We start from the raw sequence: 22,335 nt of genomic DNA, 5'->3' as shown, positions 1-22,335 counted from the left end.
GCCCTTAGGACATAATATGTCAGAGCTAGAAGAACCTTTAAAACACAGAATGTCAGAGCTGGGAGGGTCTTCAGGACATAGGATGTCAGGGTTGGGAGGACACTTAGAACAGTGAATGTCAGAGCTGGGAGACCCCTTAGAACATGCAATGTCAGAATTGGGAGAACCCTTAGAACATTGAACGTCAGAGCAGGGAAAGACCTCATCCCTCGTTTTACAAATGGGGAAAGTGAGGTCCTGAGTTGAGAAAGGACTTTTCTAACCTCCCAGAGGGAGGTGTCAATACAGAAGGGGAAGACTCCCCTGTTCTCTGACTCTCTGTGGGAGTTGAAAGGTTCCTTAAATCTATGCTTGTGGGTGGGGAGAAGGCTGTGCTTGCTTCTCTGCCTCCTCCATCAACCTTTCCAGCTCTTGGGTGTTCTACATAGATGTTCTCCATGCTGGGAGGGGCCAAGACTAGGATGTTGATAGGGGGAAAATATTCCCTGAACGGAGGGAGAGAAGGGTGGGAAGGTTGTGAGTTCTGGGGTGCAGACTAGCAGAGCCTTTTGGAAGCACACCTCGCTCCTGACTTACTGGGGGTCGAGGACCGGCTGTAACCAAGAGAAGTCTCCGTTTCCATCACCAGCGGAGCTCGGTGCCAGAACTAGTCGGAAGGGGATCTGGGTCTATTGGCTGTAGGAGCTGGGAATTGTTCAGTCCCAGCGGTGCAGGGGGTGGGGCACCCTGTTCCAGAGCCGGCCGGGAGGATGGGGGCAGGGAAACGGGGGCTGCGGTACCCCCGAACTCCGTCCCCTTCCCCCTCCCGCGGCTGCGCGCTGAGGCTGCCGCGCTGCTCAGCATGACATCATCGTGCTCTGGGGGCCTTCCGGGAGGGGGGCGAGCAGGGTAGGAGCGGCCGGCAGGCTGGGGAGGTGAGTGGGGGGAGAGGAGGGAGCCGAGGGGAGCGGAGCCCTGGAGGCGCATTAGGGCGCAGGCGGCCCGGCCATGAGCAGCCGGGCAGGCCCGGGCCCCGGCCCCGGCGCCCCGTCTTCTCCCCCGCCCGCCTCCCCGGCCACCCCGAGGCCCGGGTCCGAGGCCGGGACGGACGAACCCGATGCTCCCACCACTTTCTGTAAGCTCCTGCCCAGGATGTCCCCGTGGAAGTTCGCGGGCCCCGCCGCCTTTCTCAGCCGCAGCCCGTCCAGCGCGGGCAAGGAGCTGGCCCCGGCGCCGGCCACCAAGGGCGGCGGCCTGGAGGAGGTGGCAGCTCCAGGATCCGGGGCTGGGCCCGGCCTGGCAGCGGTGCTGGGCGCCTGTGAACCCGTGTGCGCCAGCCCCTGCTCCTTGCAGCTGGTGAGCCGCTGCCGAGGCGCGGCCGGGGGCCCGCCAGGCCGGGGCCGGGATCGGGGCTCGGGGGGCCGGGCCCGGGGCGCGACCAACGCCGGCCGGCGATGAGTGGAGTCGCAAAGGCAGTTTTATCCACAAGCCCCCGCAGGGCTGGCTGCACCCGGACGAGAGGGTTCTAGGGCCTGGGGTCTCCTACATCGTGCGGGTGAGTGCAGCCGCCCCCGCCCTCCTCCTCCCCTCTCCTAGGACACCCCAGCCTTGCAACTGGCTCCCCCCACCCTAAGCGTGTACCCCTAGAGTCATGAAAAGTCTGCGAATTGTCAGAACTGAATGAGACCTTAGACAGCATCTAGTCCAACTCCCGTTTAAAAAATAAATAAATTAAAAAATTAAGAAACTGAGGCCCACACGTTGGGGGCCGAGTTATTTACTACAAGCCTGCCAGCCCAGGGTCCCCAGAAGGCTCTCCCTCTTGCCCTTCTCCCTTCCTCTCCCCTCCACTCGTCTCCTCTCCCACGGTCTGACCCTCATAGTGAAACCTCACTCACCCCCAAGTTCCCACGGTGTCACGTGGGAAGACAGCACACACGGTAGTGTGTGGGTTAGATGCTCTTTTGACTTCCCTTCCCTGCAGGTATTCTCTCCTCCTGATCCCAGTTAGTTCTGGAAAGAGGGAAAGTCGGAAGGGTGTGTCTGCAAACCAATGTGGAAGGAGCATTTCAGATCCCCCCTCCCCCTGCAGAAATACCCCCATCAGGTCAGAATGACTGTGAAGGTGAGAGATGGGGCCAGCATAAAAAAGACAGAAGAATCTTAGAATTTATGTATCATGGAATGTTAGAAGCTTCCATCATCCCTTTCCCCCAGATCGACCTCTCCTTTTCTCTGGCAAGCTTCATGTGTGATTTGGGATTCTCCCAGAATGCCTTCTTTAACCACCACCCTTTAACTTTAGTTCAACAAATATTTATGTATCTGCTATATGCTAGTTACTGGGTAGATGAAAACAAAATATGAATTAGTCTCCTCTCTGAAGAAGCTCTCAAGAAGTTAGAGTCCTGCAAAAGGTTGAGGGCTGGATAACTCTCTCCCTGGTGACTTCTGAAAGGCCTGATTTCTGGGGTCCTAGCTCATCACTGAAAGGCAATACCTGGAAATGGGAACCCTTGGTTCTTTGCTTGGTCATAGTGATGGTGACTGGTGGGAATCTAGATTCTTAAGCTCTCTCTATGGCTTGGTTACTCAACCTTTGCAAACAAGACAGGTTGTAACCCCATCTCTTCAGTACTTTGTGGTCTGATTTCCTCTTTCCCAAAACACCTGGTTAAGACTCTCTTATTTTATCAGATGGGGAAGCTGGGTCCTGGAGAATAGAAGTGACTTGCTGGGTGTCAGAGATGGGGCTAGTACTCCAAATCCAGATCTCCTCATTCCCAGCCCAGGGCTTTCCCCTGAACTAAAATTTTCTGATCCTAGGAGATTAGGAAACTCTTTCGTTTGCTGTTGGGGCTGGGAGAAGGTGTGTGGATAGTGGAGAAGGGAAAGAGTGGCAAGGAAGGGGACCCTGGGAGGATCTTTCCCCTTATCCAACCCCAGTCTGTCAGGATGGCAGGCCAGCTAGTCCAAGGGGTGATCAGGTTTTTAATCACATCTTCCAGGCTCCTCATTTCATCCTTAATTAATTTAGAGCAGTGCCCCTGGGCACTGCTCCCTTCCCAGATGAATTAGAGGATGTGTGGGATCCTGGGCCAGAGTCTAACTGGATTGAAAGAGAAAGGCAGAGTGCCTTTAACCCTTTCTGGCCCTGGGGATTTCTCCAAAGAATCTTGAGAGAGTCCGCAATCCCCCATGTTTCTGGGGAAGGGTTCAGAGTCCTAGATGCAAGGAATGTTGCCACTGGGAAGGCCCTTATAACATAGAGTATCAGAGCTGGGGGGTTCCTTTTGTTGTTGTTCAGTCATTTCAATCATGCCAATTCTTCATGACCCTATTGGGGGTTTGCCTGGCAAAGATACTGGAATGGTTTGCCATTGCCTTCTCCAGTTCATTTTATAGATAAGGAAATTGAGGCAAACAGGGCTAAGTGACTTGCCCAGGGTCACACAGTAAGCATCTGAGGCCACATTTGAACTCAAGAAGAGTCTTCCCGACTCCAGGCCTGGCATTCTATCTGTACTACCTAGCTGCTGGGTCAGGGGTGGTGGGATGGGGAGAGGAATGTCCTTAGAACATAGTATATCAGCGTGTGGAAGGAACCTTAGAACACAGAATGTCAGAGATGACAGGCAATGCAGACGATGGAATTTCAGAGCTAGAAAGGGACTCAGAAATCATCTCATAAATCAAATCATCAGTCAATCAACAAATATTCATTCAATGCTACCGTGCACCAAGACCTATGCTGAGGGCTGGGATACAAAGACAAAGTTAAACAGTCTTTGTCCTTAAGAAGCTCACATTCTGATGGAGGAAATGCCATGTACTGGTAAGGGCAATTGCAAATCAAATGCAAGGCAGTTTTGGTTCTTTTTTTTTTTAATTAGGCAGTTGGGGTTAAGTGACTTGCCCAGGGTCACACAGCTAGTAGTAAGTGTCAAGTGTTTGGTCTGAGGCCGGATTTGAACTGAGGTAACTCCTGACTTCAGGGCCGGTGCTCTAGCCACTGGCGCCACCCAGCTGCCCCCGCAAGGCAGTTTTGGAGGAGGAGTCAGTAGCACCTCGAGATGGAGGCTAGGGAATAGCCTCCCCTGGAAGGCGTTACTTGAGCTTAGTTGAGTAAGAGACCAAAAGGCAGTGGTGTGGCCGGAGAGCATTCCAGGCATGGGGCACAGGCAGGGAGGTGGGAGATGGGGCATAGTGGGGAAACTGAGGCCCTGTAAGGGAAAGGGACTTGCTCAAAGTCACACAGCCAGTCAAGGATAGAGTCAGGATTAGAAGCTAGGTCTTCCTCAGACTCTAGTGCTCTGTCTTCCCCACAGCGGGGGATTTTGTTGGGTGAAGTCAACTAAACATTAATTAGGTATGTACTAGGTATGAGGCTTTGTGCTAAGTAAGGTCTGGGGACACAGAGATAAACCATTACACCATCTGCAGTGTCAGCCACAAAGGAGCTCACAGTCCAGGGGTGGAGTAAGGCATGCTTACACGTAACAGTGATACAGATTAGAAAAAGAACTGCATAGTCAGTCAGTCGGTGCTAAGCATTGGAGTTACAAAGAAATGCGAAAGTATTCCCCCTGCCCTCAAGGAGGCAGAGGGAGAAAATGTATAAATAACCGGAAACATAGAAAATATAGACAGAGTTGAAAGAAGATAAGATGGGAGGGAAGGCACTAGCAGCTAAGGGGACATGGAAAGGACCTGCAGAAGGAGGGATAGCTCAATCTCAAAAGAAGCCAGGGAACATAAGAGGATGAGGTGAGGAAAGAGACCACTCCAGGCATAGGGCACAGCCAGTGCAAAGGCAGAGAGGTGGGAGATGGAATGTTGCGTGTAAATGAGAGAAAGAAGGCCAGGGTAGTAGGATCATAGAGTACTCAGAAGGGAGTGAAGTATAAGAAGACTGGGAGGTAGGGAAGGGACAAATTATGATAAACTTTAAAAGTCAAGAAGAGGGGGCAGCTAGGTGGTGCAGCGGATAGAGCATCAAGCCCTGAAGTCAGGAGGATCTGAGTTCAAATTTGCCCTCAGATACTTACTAGCTATGTCACTTAACCCAGATTGCCTCAAAAAAAAGAAAAGTCAAGGAAACTTTTATATTTGATCCTGGAAATAACAGGGAGCCATTGGAATAACGTAGGAAGGTGAAATAGTCAGACCTGCATTTTCAGAAGACCAGTTTGATGGCCCAGTGATGAATGGACTGCAGAGAATCTATCTCTGGGGAGGGAGCTGAGGGCAGGGAGACCCACCAGCAGGCTAATGCAAGAGTCTAGATGTGAGATGATGAGGTGGGGCAGTGTTGGAGGAGAGACGGGAGTATGTGTGAAGGATGTTACGGAAGACAAAAGATTGGATACAAGGGGGGAGAGAGTTAGGAGTTGAGGATGGCAACCGAGATGAAGAGTCTGGGTGACCAAGAGGTTGGTGGTTCCTTTCATAGTAACAGGGAAGTTTGGAAGAAGGAAGGTTTTTTGTCTGTTTGTTTGTTTTGCAGGGGGAGTAAATAGAATGAGTTTTGTTTTGGACATGGTGAATTTGAGGTACCTATAGGACTTGCAGTTCAAGATGTTCAAAAAGCCATAGGTAATGTGGGACTGCAGCTCAGGAAAGAGACTACAGCTGGATATATAGATCCTGGAATCATCTGCACCATTACAGCTATGGAAGGTTGCTGAGTATAGAGGGAGAAGAGGGCCCAGGACAGTGCCTCGGGGGATGCCCCCAGCTAATAGCTTTGGATAAAGATTCAGCAAAGGAGACTGAGAAGTAGCAATCAGTGAAGTTGGAGGTGAACAAGGAAAGATTAGGGCCATCAAACCCCAAAGAGGAGTGAGAATCCAGGAGGAGATGGTGAGGTTGGAGGGATCATACCCAGATGAGAAGGGGAAGAGGTGTGGGCTATGGGAAGGATTTCAGCATCCATAAATGAGGAGGGTAGTGCCCCTTCAAAGTGTGGAAGATGGCATGAGCAAAGGCCCCAAGGCTGAGGATCTTGTGACAAGATAGGGGATTGAATGAGGAATTCATGTCTCCAAGCATCCATCCTTAGTTTTGCCAGCCCCGCCAAAGGCTCAGGGTCTGGAGGTTGACTTTCTCTCACTCTATCTCCCTCAGTACATGGGCTGCATAGAGGTACTACGCTCCATGAGGTCCCTGGATTTTAACACCCGAACCCAAGTCACCCGGTGAGTACAAGGGCTCTTCTTTCTCTTGGAGTGGGATGGCGATAGGGTGGGGCTGGCTGAGCAGACAGACAGACTCATCCCATGAAGTCAGATGCTGAAGCCAAGAGTCAGGAAGGGGAATTTGTGCCTGGAGGAGTTTTATATCCTCAAGGACCCATAGTCACGACAATAATCTCTTATGTTTGTACAATGCTTCAAATTACTGGGTACTTGAGAGTGTACTAAGTTTGTTACCATTTACAAGACCTTTTATAGTCTAGAGAGCACTTTTCAGCTTGCTAGGCAGTTTCCCCATCCATTATCTCATCTGATCCTCACAGCAGTCCCATGGAGACAGACCTAAGATTATTGTTCCGACTTAAATGTGGGGAAATTGAGTCTCAGAGAGAAGGGAAAGGAACAGACAGCTCTTCAGGGGCACACTAGAATGTGAGTGTCCTGAATTCTACGTGTAGAAGCTAGCACTGAAAAAAAAATTAAAAAATAAAATAAAAATAAAATAAAATAAAAAGGGGGCAGCTAGGTGGCACAGTGGATAGAGCACTGGCCCTGGATTCAGGAGGACCTGAGTTCAAATCCAGCCTCAGCAAATACATTTAAAAAAATAAATAGAAGCAAGCACTGAATTATTTTTAGAGCTTGCAGGGGGCCCTAGACCAGAGAATGTCAGAGCTGAAAGAACCTTTAGAACATAGAACATGGATTGTGCAGACAGCAAAGGGATCTTAGAGACCACCTAGGCCAATCTCCTCTTTTTACATGTGGTTCAAAGAGGGGAAGGGACTTGTTTAGAGTCACATAGGGATGGAACTGTCTGGTTGCCCAAAATGGGACATGACTTAAACCATATCTGATGATTATTACCCTGGGAAAGTCACATCCTTCTTGAATATCTCAGTTTCCCAAGGAGGTTATACCTAATGGCTTCTGAGGTCATTTCTAGCTCAACCTCTCTCTCTCTCTCTCTCTCTCTCTCTCTCTCTCTCTCTCTCTCTCTCTGTCTGTCTCTCTGTCTGTCTCTCTGTCTCTCTGTCTCTCTGTCTCTCTCTCTCTCTCTCCCTCTCTCTCCTCCCTTTCTGTCTCTCTCCTCTCTTCTTCTTTTCTGTCTCCTCTCTTCCTTCTCCTCTTCCTTCTCCTCCTCGTCCTCGTCCTCGTCCTCGTCCTCGTCCTCCTCCTCCTCCTCCTCCTCTTTCTTCTCTCTCTCTCTCTCTCTCTCTGTCTCATCCTCCTCCTGCCTCCGGCACAACCAGGCAGAGAGAGCTCCTTGCCCATAGACCTGCTACAGGCAGAGAGGGGAGAAGGGCAGAAGTGATGAGGAGGGGGAAGAGGCAGAGAAGGGCAGAGGTAAAGAGAGGTCAGAATACTGCAGATAAAAGGTGAGAAAAGTAGAAGGGATTGGGTGGAAACTCCCTATTGCAGCAGGAAGGGAAGACGTGGGCTCGGATCAGTAGCTGTGACACAGACTTGGAGAGGGTGGAGCTGAAGGGGGAGGGGCGCCATGTATTATTTATCATCTTCTTTGTGGCCAAACAGGGAGATGTGGTAGTGGGGGAGAGGGAGCAAGCCAGGAGAGTTGGTGGGAGTGCCATTAGAGCTAGTGAGGTCATCCAAGAGAGGGAGGGCCTGGGATTGTGTCCCCTGGGAATGGAGGAAGCCTGATTCTGAAGCTCTTCCTTTAAACAGAGAGTCTCGGTCAGACTCGAGGCTCCTCTCCCTTCTTTCTGCTCTTGGCTACCACTTTGATGAAGACTTGTTATCTCACTGGGCCCACATCCCCTTAATGACCCACCCATCACCCTCACTGGGCTCCCCCAGCCCTCCCACTGAGTCTCCTTTCCCTTCATCGAGCTCCATCCTTCTCACTGAGTTTCCTAGAATGCCAGAGCTGAAAGGGACCTCAGTGTCCACTGAGTTCAACTTATAGCAGATAAAACAAGCCCTACCTCAGCATACCCCACCAGTGTCTTTCCTTGATGACTTCAGGTAAGGGCAAACTCATCACCTCACAAGGCAGCCCATTCCACGTTGGAATTTGAATTGAGTTTGAATTGAATTAGGAAGTCTCCCTTTACATTAACCCTGAATCTGCCTCCCTGCCACATTCTTACCTCCCCCATTGCTTCTGGTTGGGCCCTTTGGGGCCAAAAAGAACAAATCTAACCCTCTTTCTACAAGGGAGACCTTTAAATATGTCAATTTCCTAACCCAGCGAACCTCAGAGTCTTCTAGTCCAACCCCTTCATTTTACAGTTAAAGAAACTGAAGTGACTTGCCCAAGGTCACAGAGATGATGGTAAGTGTCAGAGGTGAGATTTGAACTTAGGACTTCTGACTGCAGAGCTGGTACTCTTCCTAATGAACCACCCAGCTTCCCTTCTCTAACATGCTGGGTTGTGGGAGAAATGCTTTGTAAAAACTTAAAACAATAAAGAAATGTGGGGTGGAAGTTAGCATCATTATCATCAGTGACTACCCCTCAACTTAAACCTGTAACTCTCCCAGTTGCACAGCCTTGCTGGGATGACTTCCCCTTCCCAGAGTTCTCAAGCCCTGACCTCCTCCCTGAGCTACCCTCGATCTCTCTCACATGAGGATGCTCTCTACCCACAGGGAGGCGATCAATAGGCTTTATGAAGCAGTGCCTGGTGTCCGAGGTGCCTGGAAGAAAAAGGTGGGTGAAGCTTCAGGGAAAAGCAGACTCTGTCGTAGGAGAATAGGAGCTGAGGAGGGTATGGAGTCTAGATCATAAAAAAGAGAAGTCAGCTACTACCTGGGTCCTGGGAGTGGGGGGCTGAGGGAGAAAGGAGCAGTGCCTTGAAGATATGGGTTCCCTTCATCTATAACTGGGGGGAATGCAATGACTAGAAGGAGGGTTTGATGGGTTTGAATGAGGAACTGTTAGCTTTCCCAACATGGTGGATTTCCAATTCATCCCTAGAACTCGGAGCCTCCAACTTGGATTGTTCTCCAGCCCAATACCTAGAACCCCCCCCACTCAAACCAGGGTGCTTTCCCAGCCCCAGACCTAGAACCCTAAGTCTCAAAGCTTGATCTTTCCCCAGCTTCACACCTGGACCTTTTCTCAAACTTACACTTAGAACCCTGAGCCTCAACTCTTCCCCCAACCTCTTACTTAAAACTCCAATCTCATACCTGGACCTTTCCCCAAACCTCACACTGAGAACCATAATATCAAACCTGGATCTTTTCCAGCCTCACACCTAGAATCTCCATCCTCAAACCTGGATCTTTCTCCACCTTCTCACAGAGAACTTAGATTTAAACCTGGACCCTTTTCCAATCTCACATCTAGAGCCCCAGCCTCAAAACTGGACCCTTCCCCAACCTCATACCTAGAACTTCCAGTCTCACTCCTAGACCTTCCAAAAACCTCACACCTAGAACCGACACTACAATTATTAGCTACGAATCACTTCCCCTCTCTGACCCTCAGTTTCTTAATCTATATAGATTAGGACGGGGTGGGGAACCTGTGGCCTCGAGGCCACATGTGACCCTCTAGGTCCTTAAGTGCGGCCCTTTGACCGAATCCAAACTTCACAGAACAAATTCTGGATTGCATATCCAGATCAGATATCCTGGATTAGGATAATAATACAGGCACTACCTACCTCACAAGACTGCTGTGAAGAAAGTCCTTTGCAAACCTTAAAGCACTACGGAATTGTGAATTGCTCCCCTCCAACCCAAGCCTGGAACCCATCTAACAGCTTCAAACCTTAGTTTCTTTCACACCTAGAACTGTCCCAGTAGATACAAGCCGAGATGCCCCCTGTGTCTGGAGCTAAATCTTTACCTTAAAACTGAGATTTGATCTTCAACCTGAAACCTAGAACCTCCTACAAACCCGGATGTTTCCCCATCCTAAATGCTGAATCTTGTCCCATGCTTTAAGCAGGAACTCAGAGCATCAATCCTTTTTCTTTTCTTAAAAAAACAAGTTTTACTGGATATCCATGCCTTCTGTTTTAAATCACAGTTATTTCTAGATCTCTCTCTCTTACACACACACACACACACACACACACACACACACACACACATGATAACAAAGAAAAGCAATAATTCAAAACCCATTAGCCCAGTAACTGGGTCTGATTATATGCCACCTTCTTCAGTCATGATCTCTCACTTCACTAACAAGGGAGGGTGGTTCTTCCTCCTCCCTTCTGTAGGGTCAGATTAATCATGACAGTTACTCCACATGGCTTTATTTTTGCGCCTCTTCCATTTGTATTACTATAGTCATCGTATCTATAGTTCTCTTTGTCCCTCTTGCTTTACTTTGCATCAGTTCATACAAATTTTCCCATGTTTGTACGAATTCCTCTGATTTGTCTTTTCCTATGGTGCAATAATATTCTGTTATATCCACATACCACATTGCTTTTTGTTATTCCCCAATTAACTTTGGTTCTAGTTTCTTGCTACCCTAAAGACCTGCTATATGCCTCCCACCTCTCAGCAGAGAGGGGGTGGGATACAAATACTGAATGAAGCAAACATTGTCAGATACAGTTGGCACATTTTTGTATAACTATGCTTTTTTTTTATACGAGGGAGGCTATTATTAGATGTGAGGAGTTATTTCGAAATGGCATTTTTAAAAAAGCAACATTAAAACTTCTTAATACAATTTTTTTTTAAAAAGTGCTTTTAGGAGCAGCTAGGTGGCACAGTGGATAGAGCACCGGCCCTGAAGTCAGGAGGACCTGAGTTCAAATCTGGTCTCAGACACATAACATAGTCACTAGCTATGTGACTCAGGGCCTCACCAATAAATAAATAAATAAATAAAAATAAATTTTAAAAAGGAATAGTTTGGCACATATGAGGTCTTTCTTCCCATCTCTGACTTCTTTGGAATATATGCCCCGTTGTGGGCTCTCTGGCTCAAAAGGTCCGTCATGTTCTTAGTTCTCCTGACTTCACTCTGGCTCCATTTATCGAAATCTTCTCACACTTCTCTAAATCCTCTGCATTCATCATTTCTCAGGACACAGTAATGTGACGTGACATTCATGAACCATAGTTTATTTAGCCACTTCCCAAATGACAGGCAATCACTGCATTTCCAGTTCTTTGTTACCCACAAAAAGGGCTGCTCTGGATCTTTTGGTATATATGGGGGTTACCTTCATGTCTTTGGCTTCCTTGGGGATATATGCCTAGAGTGGGATCTCTGGGTCAAAGGGAAGGGCTGGTTTAATGACTTTTTTTTGCCTAATTCCAAATTGTTTTCTAGAATGTAATCTCCCCCTCTCCCCCATCCCCCCCCCATAAACTTAGTCTTTCCTGTGGGTTAGATCTGACTCTACACCCTGTTCATTTTCTGAATGTTCCGGTCTCATGCCCTGGCCCAGCCAAGGCCTGAACCCAGCCGAAGGGGTATCATTTCCCTTCTCCTGCAGGCCCCCAACAAAGCCCTGTTCTCCATCCTTGGGAAGAGCAACCTCCGTTTTGCTGGTATGAGCATTACAATCAACATCTCCATTGATGGTCTTAACCTTATGGTGCCTACCACTCACCAGGTAAGCAGCAACCCTGGTGCCACCTGATTGCCACCCTCTGACCCACTCCATCCTCATTTCTTGCCCTTGGTTTGGGTAACAGCGATGGGGTACCAAGCCAGGTCAGGTCCACCTGCTTCCTCCTGACTCACCTGTGGGCCCAGGAAATCTCTTCCTCTCCTGGGATGGTCAGTGATCCCTGGGGGTGAAAAGTGAGAGAAGGGTAGGGTGTTATGTCTGTATGTCCATGTATGTATGTATGTATGTATGTGTGAAAGCATGCATATGTGAATAGAAGTGGGGACTAGACCTACGATTTTATTAGTATAGGGAACCCCCAGGTAAGGAAATTACTCCTATCAGTGAAGGAAAATTCCTTCATGAAAGTTCCTTTGTAACTTGTCTTACAAGAGGGATGATGAGGGGTAAAAGGTCACAAACCCAGTGTTTGTGTATGGGACTGGACATGATCCCAGGTCTGCCTGGATTTAAGATCAGCTCTCTATGTTCCATTCCCCATGCCTCTCATAAACATGTGATGAGATAAGTGTATGGATACTGACATATTCCCATCTCTATGTGTGTCTGAGTGTTTGTGAGTCTGTCTCTGAATGTCTGTGTGTCTCTGAGTGTCTGAGTATGTCTCCAAGTGTCTCACTTTGTCATCACGTCTGAGTGTGTAACCCAGCTCTTCCAGAAACACTGTATGCCTCTGGCCTTTCTTCTTCCCTTCTCAGGGGCTGTTTCCCTGTCTACTAAAGGAAGGCTTTGGGTTCCATGATCTCTAAGATCTCTTCCCATTCTGACATCCCCTGACCTGTCTCTGAATGTTTCTGTGTATGTGAGGATTTGTATCACTTGGGACGTGTCAGATTGTAGGTTTCTTTCCTGGGTTCCCCGGAAGGTTTGTGGTCTGGGAGAAGCTGAAGATTGTGGCCAGGGGTGGTTAGGGTTAGTTAACCTGCCGCCTGGCACTTGGTACGTAGTATGTGCTAAATAAATGTTTGTTGAATTGGATCAAATTAGGAACTTTTCTCCCCATCAGGCAGCTATGTGGGGTAGGGTATAGAGTGCCAGATTTGGAGTCAATCTGAATTCTGACTAGACACTAGCTATGTAACCCTGGGCAAATCAACTTAACCTTCTCTCGTCTGTAAAATGGGTATAACAATATCCTCTACCTCTCAGGACTGTTGTGAGGATCAAATGAGATAATGTTTGTCAAGTATTTTATAAACCTTAAAGTGTTATATAAATTATGATTACTATTATCAATATCCTCAGGACCTCAGGGTCCTCAACAAGGACAGGAGCAGATTTTGTTCTAGCGGGGCAGAAATTGCCCCTGAGCATGGGGCTGGGGTGAAGGAGGTGAGAGCAGGCAGAGACAAAGGCCAATGGGGAAAAAGAATAGGAATCCCAGGACAAACAACCTGGGATCCAACTGGAAGTCTGGAAGTGTGAATATAAGCAAATGCAGATTTTATGCAACGGGGACATATGTTAACCTGGAGGAGGCTTTGCATCCAGTGCTCCCAAGCACTGCCTGATGTGACCCTCCACCGCTCCACCACATGTTTTTGCATGTGAGTACACTCATGTCCCAGGGTCCCTGCACTGGAGCAGGGAGGGAGATCAGATGGAGGGAGAGGAGTAATGAGCCTGTGGCATGATGCCAAGCCCAAGAATCTGACGAGGAATGCAGTATTCCAGATGATGCTTGGAAAGGTCCTTTGGGGCTGATATCTCAGACTCCTGGCTCCTTCCCAGCTTACTGGTCTGCCCTGTCCAGGGAGGAGGGTCCCTAACCTGTCCAAGGTCCTCCCCAGGCTTTGCCCCATGGGCTTAGCTCCCTGCTTCATTGTAACCCATCTCTGCCTCTCTGCCCGGGACAGATCATCGCTAACCATCACATGCAGTCCATCTCCTTCGCCTCCGGTGGCGACACGGTAAGCCCTACCAGTGAGGGGGGAGCTGGGAGCCTTCCTCTGGGGGGCAGCTCAGCCCTAATCTTCTCCTTTCATTCCCCCCCACCCCGCTCTCTCCTCCTACCCAGGTTCTTCCCCACCTAGTCCTCTCTTCCTGTATCCCATCCCTCCCACCACAATCACTGCCTCCTTTTGCTTCTGCATCCAGCTGGACCCCTTGTTGCCAGGCAACCGCCTCACCAGCTCCCCCTACTGTTGGCCCTGGACATTGTCTTTGCTCTCTGCCAATTACATTCATCTGAAACCCCTCTCCAAACCCTGGGCCCTGTGGACCAGCCTCAGAATCCCAGGCTCCAGGGTCTGGGGTGGGGTGGGGGGCAGGAGGTCTGGCCTCTCTCACTCTGTGTACTCCCATCTATCTGTAGGACATGACGGATTATGTGGCTTATGTGGCAAAAGATCCCATTAACCAGAGAGGTAAGACAGCTCTTGGCTGGGGAGAAGGGGAGAATAGGGCATCTGGGGGATGGCTGGAGATGCCCCTGATCTTTTAAGAATGCAGACAACTTTTCCTGGGAGAGCTGGAGGGAGGTATTAAGGGGGAAAAGTGGGGACTTGAGGCTCCTGGGATCCTGCTTCATGTGACATGCTCTCTGGTCTCCTCCTCTCTGCCTTCTTCCATAGCTTGTCACATCCTGGAGTGCTGTGAAGGATTAGCCCAGAACGTCATCAGCACTGTAGGCCAAGCCTTTGAGCTGCGTTTCAAACAGTATCTCTACAGCCCCCCCAAAGTGGCCATTCCTCCTGAAAGGTAAAGGGGTCCTCATCCCCAGCCCTGGTCTGGCCTCACCTTGCTCAGAGGATGAGGCAGACATGGTGTGGGGGAAGGCGCCCCAGGTCTGAGTACTTGATCTGCCCCTGACTCACTGCCTCGGTGAGGTAGTGGGTTCTCCATTACTGGAGGTCTTCCAGGGCTGCAATGCTGATTGTCAAGAATGCCCTAAAGAGAATTCCTGTTCAGACATGGATTGAATGATATTCCCTGGGAAGTCCCTTCCAGATCTGAGATTCTGTGATTCTAAGCCCTTACTCCCTGCTGGGCATCAGTTTCCCTCTCTGTACAATGATATGGTTGGATGCAGTGACCATAAGGTCCTCTTCCTCAAGGTAACCCTTCACATTGATTCCTTTTCTGTCTAGGGATTGGTGGGTGCCTATTGTGTGCTAGCATTGTAGGAGGAGACAGAGAAGAAAGCGTGGTATGGTGGCTTCAGTGTCAGAGGCCTCGGGTTCAGATCCTATCTCTGATGCTTATTATCTGTGCTGGCCTCTTTTATTTTCTCAGACTCAGTTTCCTCTGTAAAATGAGGGCTGAGTCAGACAGCCTCTGGGGTCCCTTTCAGCTCTGACTCTCTGATGCTGTGAGTTTCTGGACCATTCCCTCACCCTACATGCAAGGCTGCTAGAATCACAGTCTGAGTTGGAACGACTTTAAAGGGCACCTGGTCCAGTTTGTCTCAGAATAGGGACCCACGCTCCAGCACCCCAAATAAGCAGTGTTCTTTTTGAAGACCATAAGGGATGGGGAGCTCACTTGCCCTGGAGGCTGCCCATTCTGTTTCTAGATGTTGTTAGAAATTTGTCCCTTACTTTGAGTTGAAATCTGCCTCTCCGTGGCGTTCCTCCTGTGAATCTTGGTTCTGTTCTCAAGGGATACGCAGAAAAAGTAGGCTCCTCTGCTGGCACTGTGGTGATGCCAAGCTCTGCCAACTGCCCCCCCAGTTCCATGGCTTCCTGGTGACTCAGCAGAGGACAGTGGACATAGCACTGTCTGAAGAGCATGCTCTCTCCCTGTTGTTGGGGGGGAGGGGTCCTAGCATCCAGGCCTCTGATGCCCCATGATGTCCTGGACCCCCTGAGATCATAGAGGATTTTAAAGGAAGCTTGCCCTACCACCCCCACCCCACCATCCCACTCCCACTTTGTTTCTGTGGCCTAGGATGATGGGGAATGAGGAATCAGCCTGGGGTGAGGAGGAGGATGCTACCGAGCACGACTATTATAACAGCATCCCTGGGAAGGAGCCGCCCCTAGGTGGCTTGGTGGACTCCCGGCTCTGGGCGCCCAGCTATGTCCACACCCAGCCACCCAGCTCTGGCGCCTTCAGCCAGGTCAGGCTGTGCCTATCTTTCCAGGGAATCTTGGGCCCCTGGGAAAGGGGCTGCCATAAGGGGTATACTCCTACAGGGCCGGGGACTCCAAAGACCCTCTCCATCTCCAGGGTGGGTAATAGGACTTCCTAGGTTCTGTCTCAGAATCCCAGTGGTATAACAGAGAAAATGGGGAGGGGTGGGGGATACATGGTCAGCCCCCCTCCCATGGATGTCAGAGCCCAGGGGGAGATATAGAAAGGGGAAGGATGTGCTTCCTACCCTGGGAAGCCACTGATTTGAGGGAGAGATATGGTTCTTGTCCTTGGGGAACTTCCAGTCTGAAGAAGGGATGAAGGCATTAGAAGCAGCAAAGAAATCTGTCTGGGGCTGTAGCTGGAAGGGCCAGACTGGGAAGGCTGGAAGGGATAGAGAGCAGGGTAGGGCTACAGGGGACAGGGTTGAGAGAAGGATTAGGAGAAGGTGAGGAAGGGAATGCTGATTGGCAATTTTGCTTCCTAGGTTGGGTCACCTGCCCGGAGAGAGCAACGGAGTCAAGCTGGCCTGCACTGGGACTTGAGCCTCCCTGGTATGAGTCTCCCTGAGAGGAAACATGCTGTGATTGGGGAGAGAGGATCCTGATGGGCTGAGTGCCAATATTAGTCAGGATCGGCCATGACTGCCTTCCTGACACCCTACCTCTGCTGGCAGCCTGCCCCCCAACCCTTCGGAGTCACACTTTGGGTTCCCTATCCCCTACCCTTCCCTACTGCTTTTTATCCACCTTCCTCCCTCCTGCTTGCCCTTCCTTCCTTCCTCCCTCCCTCCTTTCCTCCCTTCCTTCCTCTCTCTCACTGTCCCTTTCTTCCTCTCTCTCACCCTTCCTTCCTTCCTCCTGCCTTTCTTTCCTTCCTTCCTCCCTCTGTCCTGCTCCCCCTTCCTTCCTCCTGCCCTTCCTCCTGCCCTTCCTTCCTTCCTTCCTTCCTTCCTTCCTTCCTTCCTCCCTCCCTCCCTTCCTTTCTCCTTTCCTCTCTCCCTCTTTCCTTCCTTCTATTTTCTAATAAAATGAACAAACATTTATTAAGTTCCTACTATGCCTGAGGGGGCTGTGCTAAGGATACAAAATGACAAATAACATGTTTATAGCCCTCATGGAATTTACAATCTATTGGGGGGGGGCGGTGGGAGGGAGATGCTATTCATAGATAAACTTCATACAATGTATAATGTGACAAGGACCAAGAGACAGCCAGACAATGCTCTCCAGGCAAACCTGAGGAAGGGGAGACCATTTTTAGGTGGGTGTGGGATGAGGTGAGGGTTAGGGGATGGGGGAAGGGGAGGAAGAGATAGATTTTTTGGAGATTTATGGAAGAGGTGACACCTGAGCTGGGACTTGATAGAAAAGATTTTCAACCTTCAGGTGGGAGTGGGGAGGGAGTGCTTTCCAAGCATGGGTACAGTATGGCTAATGCAGAGGTGTGGAGTTAGGAGATGGTAGAATGAAATTAGGGAACAACATATTATACAATTTATAGAATGCATGAAACTAGAAAGGGAGGTTGTGTGAGGCTTTGGATAGCAAGCTAAGTTTTCTCTCTTCAGCATTGGCTTCAAAGTCTGAGGGTCTGGGTTCAAATGCTGCCTCTATCCTTGTGACCTTCAGCAAGTTATTAATCTCTCTATAAAATGAGGGGGTTGACATAAGGTCACTGGGGTCCCTTCCACCTTTAATCTATGATCCCCTCACTTCCCTCTCTCCTTTCCTTTTTCTCCTCCTGCCCTTCCCCCAAATTCCAAAGAATAATTATAACCCAAAACCGGTCCAATTATCCAGGGGAAATTAGGGGGCTGGCCCTGCCCACCTCTCCTGATTATTCCTCCCACCCTCACCCACCAATCTCAATCTTTCTCATCGTACCTCTCAGCCCTGCTTCCTCTCCCTGGGTAGCCTGGCTCTGCTAAGCCCCTCTGCACCCCCCTTTCTCAGGCCAGCCCTGTGATGACGGTTACCTGCAGGCAGACAGCCGGCCCCTGGGCTCCCGGAACTATGAGGAGCACATGTATGTGAACACACAGAACCTGGAGAGCTGGGAGACGGAGCCTGCTGCCCCGGAGGAGAGCCCCAAGAAGGACCTTTTTGATATGAGTATGATGGCAGAAGGAAGGGAGGCAAGACCTTGTCCTCAGAGAGCTCCTAATCTGAAAGCTCAATATGGCCTCTAGCCTGGAGATGGGGGGGCTCCAGTCTAATAGGCAGGAATAGTCCCTCCCCTCAAAGAACTCCCAGTAGGAAGGAGATTCCCAGCTGTGCCCTCAGGGAGCCCTTAGAGGAAGACACAGAGCCTCTGCTCTCGGGGAGTCCCTGGTGTGAAGGGGATGACAGTCAGCACTCTGGGATCATCTAGGCTGGGAGGGAAGACCTGATGGCTCTATTCAGCCTGGTCTAATGGGAGGAACATTGAGCTGAAGGCTGAAGGCCTGGGTTTAAATCCTGATTCTGCCACTTACTGTTAGCTGTGTGACTTTGGGCAGGTCTCGGGGTCTAATTTTCCTCCTCAATAAAATGAGAGAGGGGGGCCTGAAGGAACCCCAGGATCCTTTCCCACTCTAAAAGCCTATGGTCCTTTAATCTGACATGGTTGGATACTCTGCTCTGAAGGAGAAGTAAATTTACAAAGTCTTTTTCTCATCATTTCTCTCATCCATGTCTCAAAAAAGTCCCATGTGGGAGGTGACCCCAAGATTACCCACTCCCACTTCATAATTGAGGTAACCTAGGCCCCCTTGGCGAGGTACACAGTATGTTAGCGAGTGGCAGAGTCCAGACTTGAGCCCCAGGTCTCTTGGGATTGTAGGGCCCTTTGAAGATGCTCTGAAATTGCACGAGTGCTCAGTGGCCAGCAGCGGTCCCATCCCCATCGAGGACCAGTGGCCCAGCCCACCCACTCGCCGAGCTCCCATCGCCCCAACAGAGGAGCAGCTCCGCCGAGAACCCTGGTACCACGGCAAGATGAGCCGGCGGGCAGCGGAGAAGCTGCTTAGGGCTGATGGGGACTTCCTGGTGCGGGATAGCGTCACGAACCCTGGACAGTACGTTCTCACAGGCATGCACGGTGGACAGCCCAAACACCTGCTCCTGGTGGACCCTGAGGGCGTGGTAAGGAGGCCAGAAGAGACTAGCACCCACAGACATCAGAGCTGGGGGTGGGGGAACACAGAACATTAAGCCTTAAAGCTGGGAGGGGATTTGGGAACTAGCTAAAAGAGACCATAGAAATCACCCAGGCTATTCCAGTTGAATACATCAACAAGCATTTATTGAGCACCTACTGTGTGTCAGGCACTGCCCTAGACACTAGAGATATAAAGACAAAAATGAAACAGTCCTTGGCTTCAAGAAGAGAGAGGAAGAGTGGGAGGGAGGGGGGAACAGAGAGAGAGAGAGAGAGAGAGAGAGAGAGAGAGAGAGAGAGAAAGAGGGGGAGAGAGAGGAGGGAGATAGGAAGAAAAAGAGGAAGAGAGAAAGAGAGGGAGGGAGGAGGAAGGGAGAGAGAGAGAAAAAGAGATGGTTAGAAAGAGAGAAAGACAGAAAGGCACAAAGATAGAGCTATAGATGCATAGGCAAAGAAAAAGCATGTATCCCAGGGAGCATATATTCCATCAGACAACATACAGACACACAAGTATATTCAAAATAAATACGTGACAATTTTACAGAAAGGGGTGGGGTGGAAAGGGAGCTAAGGGGAGTCAAAAGAAGACTAGACGACCTTTAAGATTCCTTCCATCTCTGAAATTCTGTGGGAGGGGCCTTAGAACACAGGATGTCACCTCTGGAAGGGACCTTAGAATACAGAATGTCAGAGCCGGGAGGCACCTTACAGAGCATCCTGTCCAAATGGAGGAAATGTGACACAGAGAAGGAGAAGGCTCACTTGTGATCACACAGTGAGTCAGTAGTAGAAGAGAGACTACAAGTGAGGCCTCCTGGTTTGGTCTGCCTGACCATACTTCTTCCAGAAGTACAATACAAGGGCACTTTCAGATCTCACTGGGCCTGGACAGATGCATCTTGTGCCCTTACTATGGGGTCATATCCCCTAGTCTAAAGGTACCTACTGTCTGCTCTAACTAATTGGGTGTTCAGCTGGTAGCTTCTGAACTGCAGTCGGAAAGGTGTGCAGTATATGTATGTGCGTGGGGGTGTCTGTCTTGGGAGCAAGAGGAATGTGTCCAAATTTTCTAATCCAAGACAGAAAGGGCATTTCCTTTTGTATCGTAGCCCAGAAGGCAGATCCCAAAGGCTAGACCTCTCTCTCTTTCAGGTTCTCCCCCCTGCCTGTTCTACCCCCTAACCAGGATTTCCTTCCCCCTCCCTGATCAGTTTCCTCTGTGCTGCAGGTACGGACCAAGGATGTGCTGTTTGAGAGCATCAGCCACCTTATTGATTACCATCTGCAGAATGGACAGCCCATCCTGGCCGCTGAGAGTGAACTGCACCTGCGTGATGTGGTGAAGCGAGAACCCTGACCTGGCCTAGGCATGTGTCCCAGGGAAAGGGTGCTGTCTGCTTTCCAGGGGTCCCTAGGACTGGGCTGTCTAAAGAGGGATAGAGAGGCCAGGCTACAAGTGTCCTTTCCCTCAACCATTCCTCACATGTACTGCATCATAGAACGTAGAACATAAGATATTAGAGATGAGAAGGCCCTGTGAACACAAAATGTCACAGCTGGGAGAGCCCTTAAAACACAGAATGTCACAGCTGGGTGAGTCCTTAGAACATGGAATGTCAGAGCTGGGAGAGTCCTTAGAACATGGAATGTCAGAGCTAGGAGGGCCTTTAGAACATGGAATGTCTGAGTTGGGAAGGTAGACTTTCAGAACCGTAATCTTGGGTGGGCAGAAGCTATATGCTCCTGCCCTCCGTGGCCCTCACTTTCTTCATTTGTAAGATGAAGGGGCTGGACTCGGGCTCCCTAAGGTTCCTCCCAGCTCTGACAGCGTGTGTTCTAGGATCCCTTTCAGTCTAGACGTTCAGCATTCTAGGGTCCCCTCTTGTTCTGGAGTGCAATGGTTCCTCTCCTTTCGCTGTCCCCAGTTCCCAGGTGGCTCCTTCTCCATCTGCTGCCTGTCCTAACCCTTAAAGGCCCCAGCTTTGGGCTGACCTTCTTTCGCTCTTGGATGCGTGTGTCTCTGCCCAGCACCGAGCCTGGAGTTGCTGCTGTCACTGCTCACCTTCTGAGTGAAGGACTGGCTGCTGCTTCTCCCCAGGCCCAGGGGGACGGGCCAATCTGGGTCTCTGGGAGCCCCAGCCCCCCTTCCCTGCCTTCATTCACCTGGCGTGAATGTGTTCATACCAAAGATGAAACTTTTTCTGACTTTTTTTTAAACAAACAAATAATAATAACAAAATGATGGATGACTTCCAAACTGGTAACCTCATTCTCATTCTCCATAGGGAGGCAGACACGATGCTGCCCACTTCTTGACTGGAGCCTGGGTTCCCCAGCTGTAAAATGTGGGTGCACCATTCCTGGGGGGTAGGGAGGTCAAGTTAAGGTGCTTGGAGATCCCCAAGCTGGATGGGGGTAGGGTCAGAACAAAGGCGAGGATTGGAATAGAATGACAGTAGGACCCAAGATCTCTGGTCCTGCTCTTGCCCAGACCACCCCCTTCTCTTCCCTACCTCCCCTCCCCCACCACTCAGGAACACTAATGTATGAGCTTTGGTGGGACAATCTCTTATGCTCATTAGGGGAAAGGGAGCCATATGCTATAGAACCCAGAGCTGGAATGGATGCTAGTAATGAGCTGGTCTGAAGCTCTGATAACCCATGGGAAGGCAACTTGGCATTTGGGAGGCGGAGCCTTCTGCTCCTCCATTTCCCTCACTCTCCATCTTCCTTACAGGCCCTGTTAACTCATTATAAGTTCAGGTACCAGAGGATTCAGGGATGCAGGGAAGAAGGTCTCCCAACGTCCAGAACTCTAGGGCCTTTCATCTCAGAGCAGCCATCGTGGTCATTAAGTCTAGATACCCATTTTACTGATGGGTAATAAACCAATACGCAAAGAGGGAAAGAGGTTTGCCCAGGTCCACACAACAATGGCAGCAGATCAGGGCAGGAGAAGGTGGGCTTGATTGCCCAGAGATTCTAACAATGGCCATTACACACTACTTCCTTCCCCAGTACTCCAGTCAATGACCACATTTCTTTCCCTCCAGTTACCTCTCCCTATATTTGGCATTCAGAACCTGTTTATAATTAAATCTGGGAGTGACCAAATGATTTGGCTCATTTACACCGAGCTGCCCAGTCTTGAAAGAAGCTTCCCCTTCCCTTCCCACCCCAGGAGCTGGAGCTGCGGGTCCTGGAGTATGGCGGCCCCAACCCAAGAGCTTTCTTCTCTAAACCTCTCCCAGGCCCACCCACCCCCAAACCTCCAGAGGAGGAGGACAACTGCAGGCTGGGAGGGCCCCTGCACCATTTCTATAGGCCAGTGATTTCATTGGTGTAAGGAGCTGCCAATGAGGAACCTCTACCAA

At 50.1% G+C, this 22,335-nt stretch overlaps 1 protein-coding gene across 1 annotated transcript; it reads left to right on the top strand.

Moving 5' to 3' along the window:
• Nucleotides 1-485: 485 nt before the first annotated feature.
• On the top strand, nucleotides 486-21,218 carry SHC2 (SHC adaptor protein 2). The gene is given in 13 exon segments (XM_021009047.2): nucleotides 486-1,359; nucleotides 1,361-1,534; nucleotides 6,106-6,176; nucleotides 8,787-8,847; nucleotides 11,609-11,728; nucleotides 13,603-13,656; nucleotides 14,061-14,112; nucleotides 14,320-14,446; nucleotides 15,635-15,806; nucleotides 16,308-16,374; nucleotides 17,776-17,934; nucleotides 18,644-18,945; nucleotides 20,190-21,218. Coding segments are annotated over 13 exon segments (1,860 nt in total). The 5' UTR covers nucleotides 486-987; the 3' UTR covers nucleotides 20,319-21,218.
• Nucleotides 21,219-22,335: the final 1,117 nt, after the last annotated feature.

This window comes from Phascolarctos cinereus, unplaced genomic scaffold (assembly GCF_003287225.1).
Source record: "Phascolarctos cinereus isolate Bilbo 61053 unplaced genomic scaffold, phaCin_HiC Scaffold_4;HRSCAF=312, whole genome shotgun sequence".
NCBI lineage: Eukaryota > Metazoa > Chordata > Mammalia > Diprotodontia > Phascolarctidae > Phascolarctos > Phascolarctos cinereus.
Note: the sequence above shows the minus strand (reverse complement) of the source record. Positions and strands in the feature narration are given on the sequence as shown.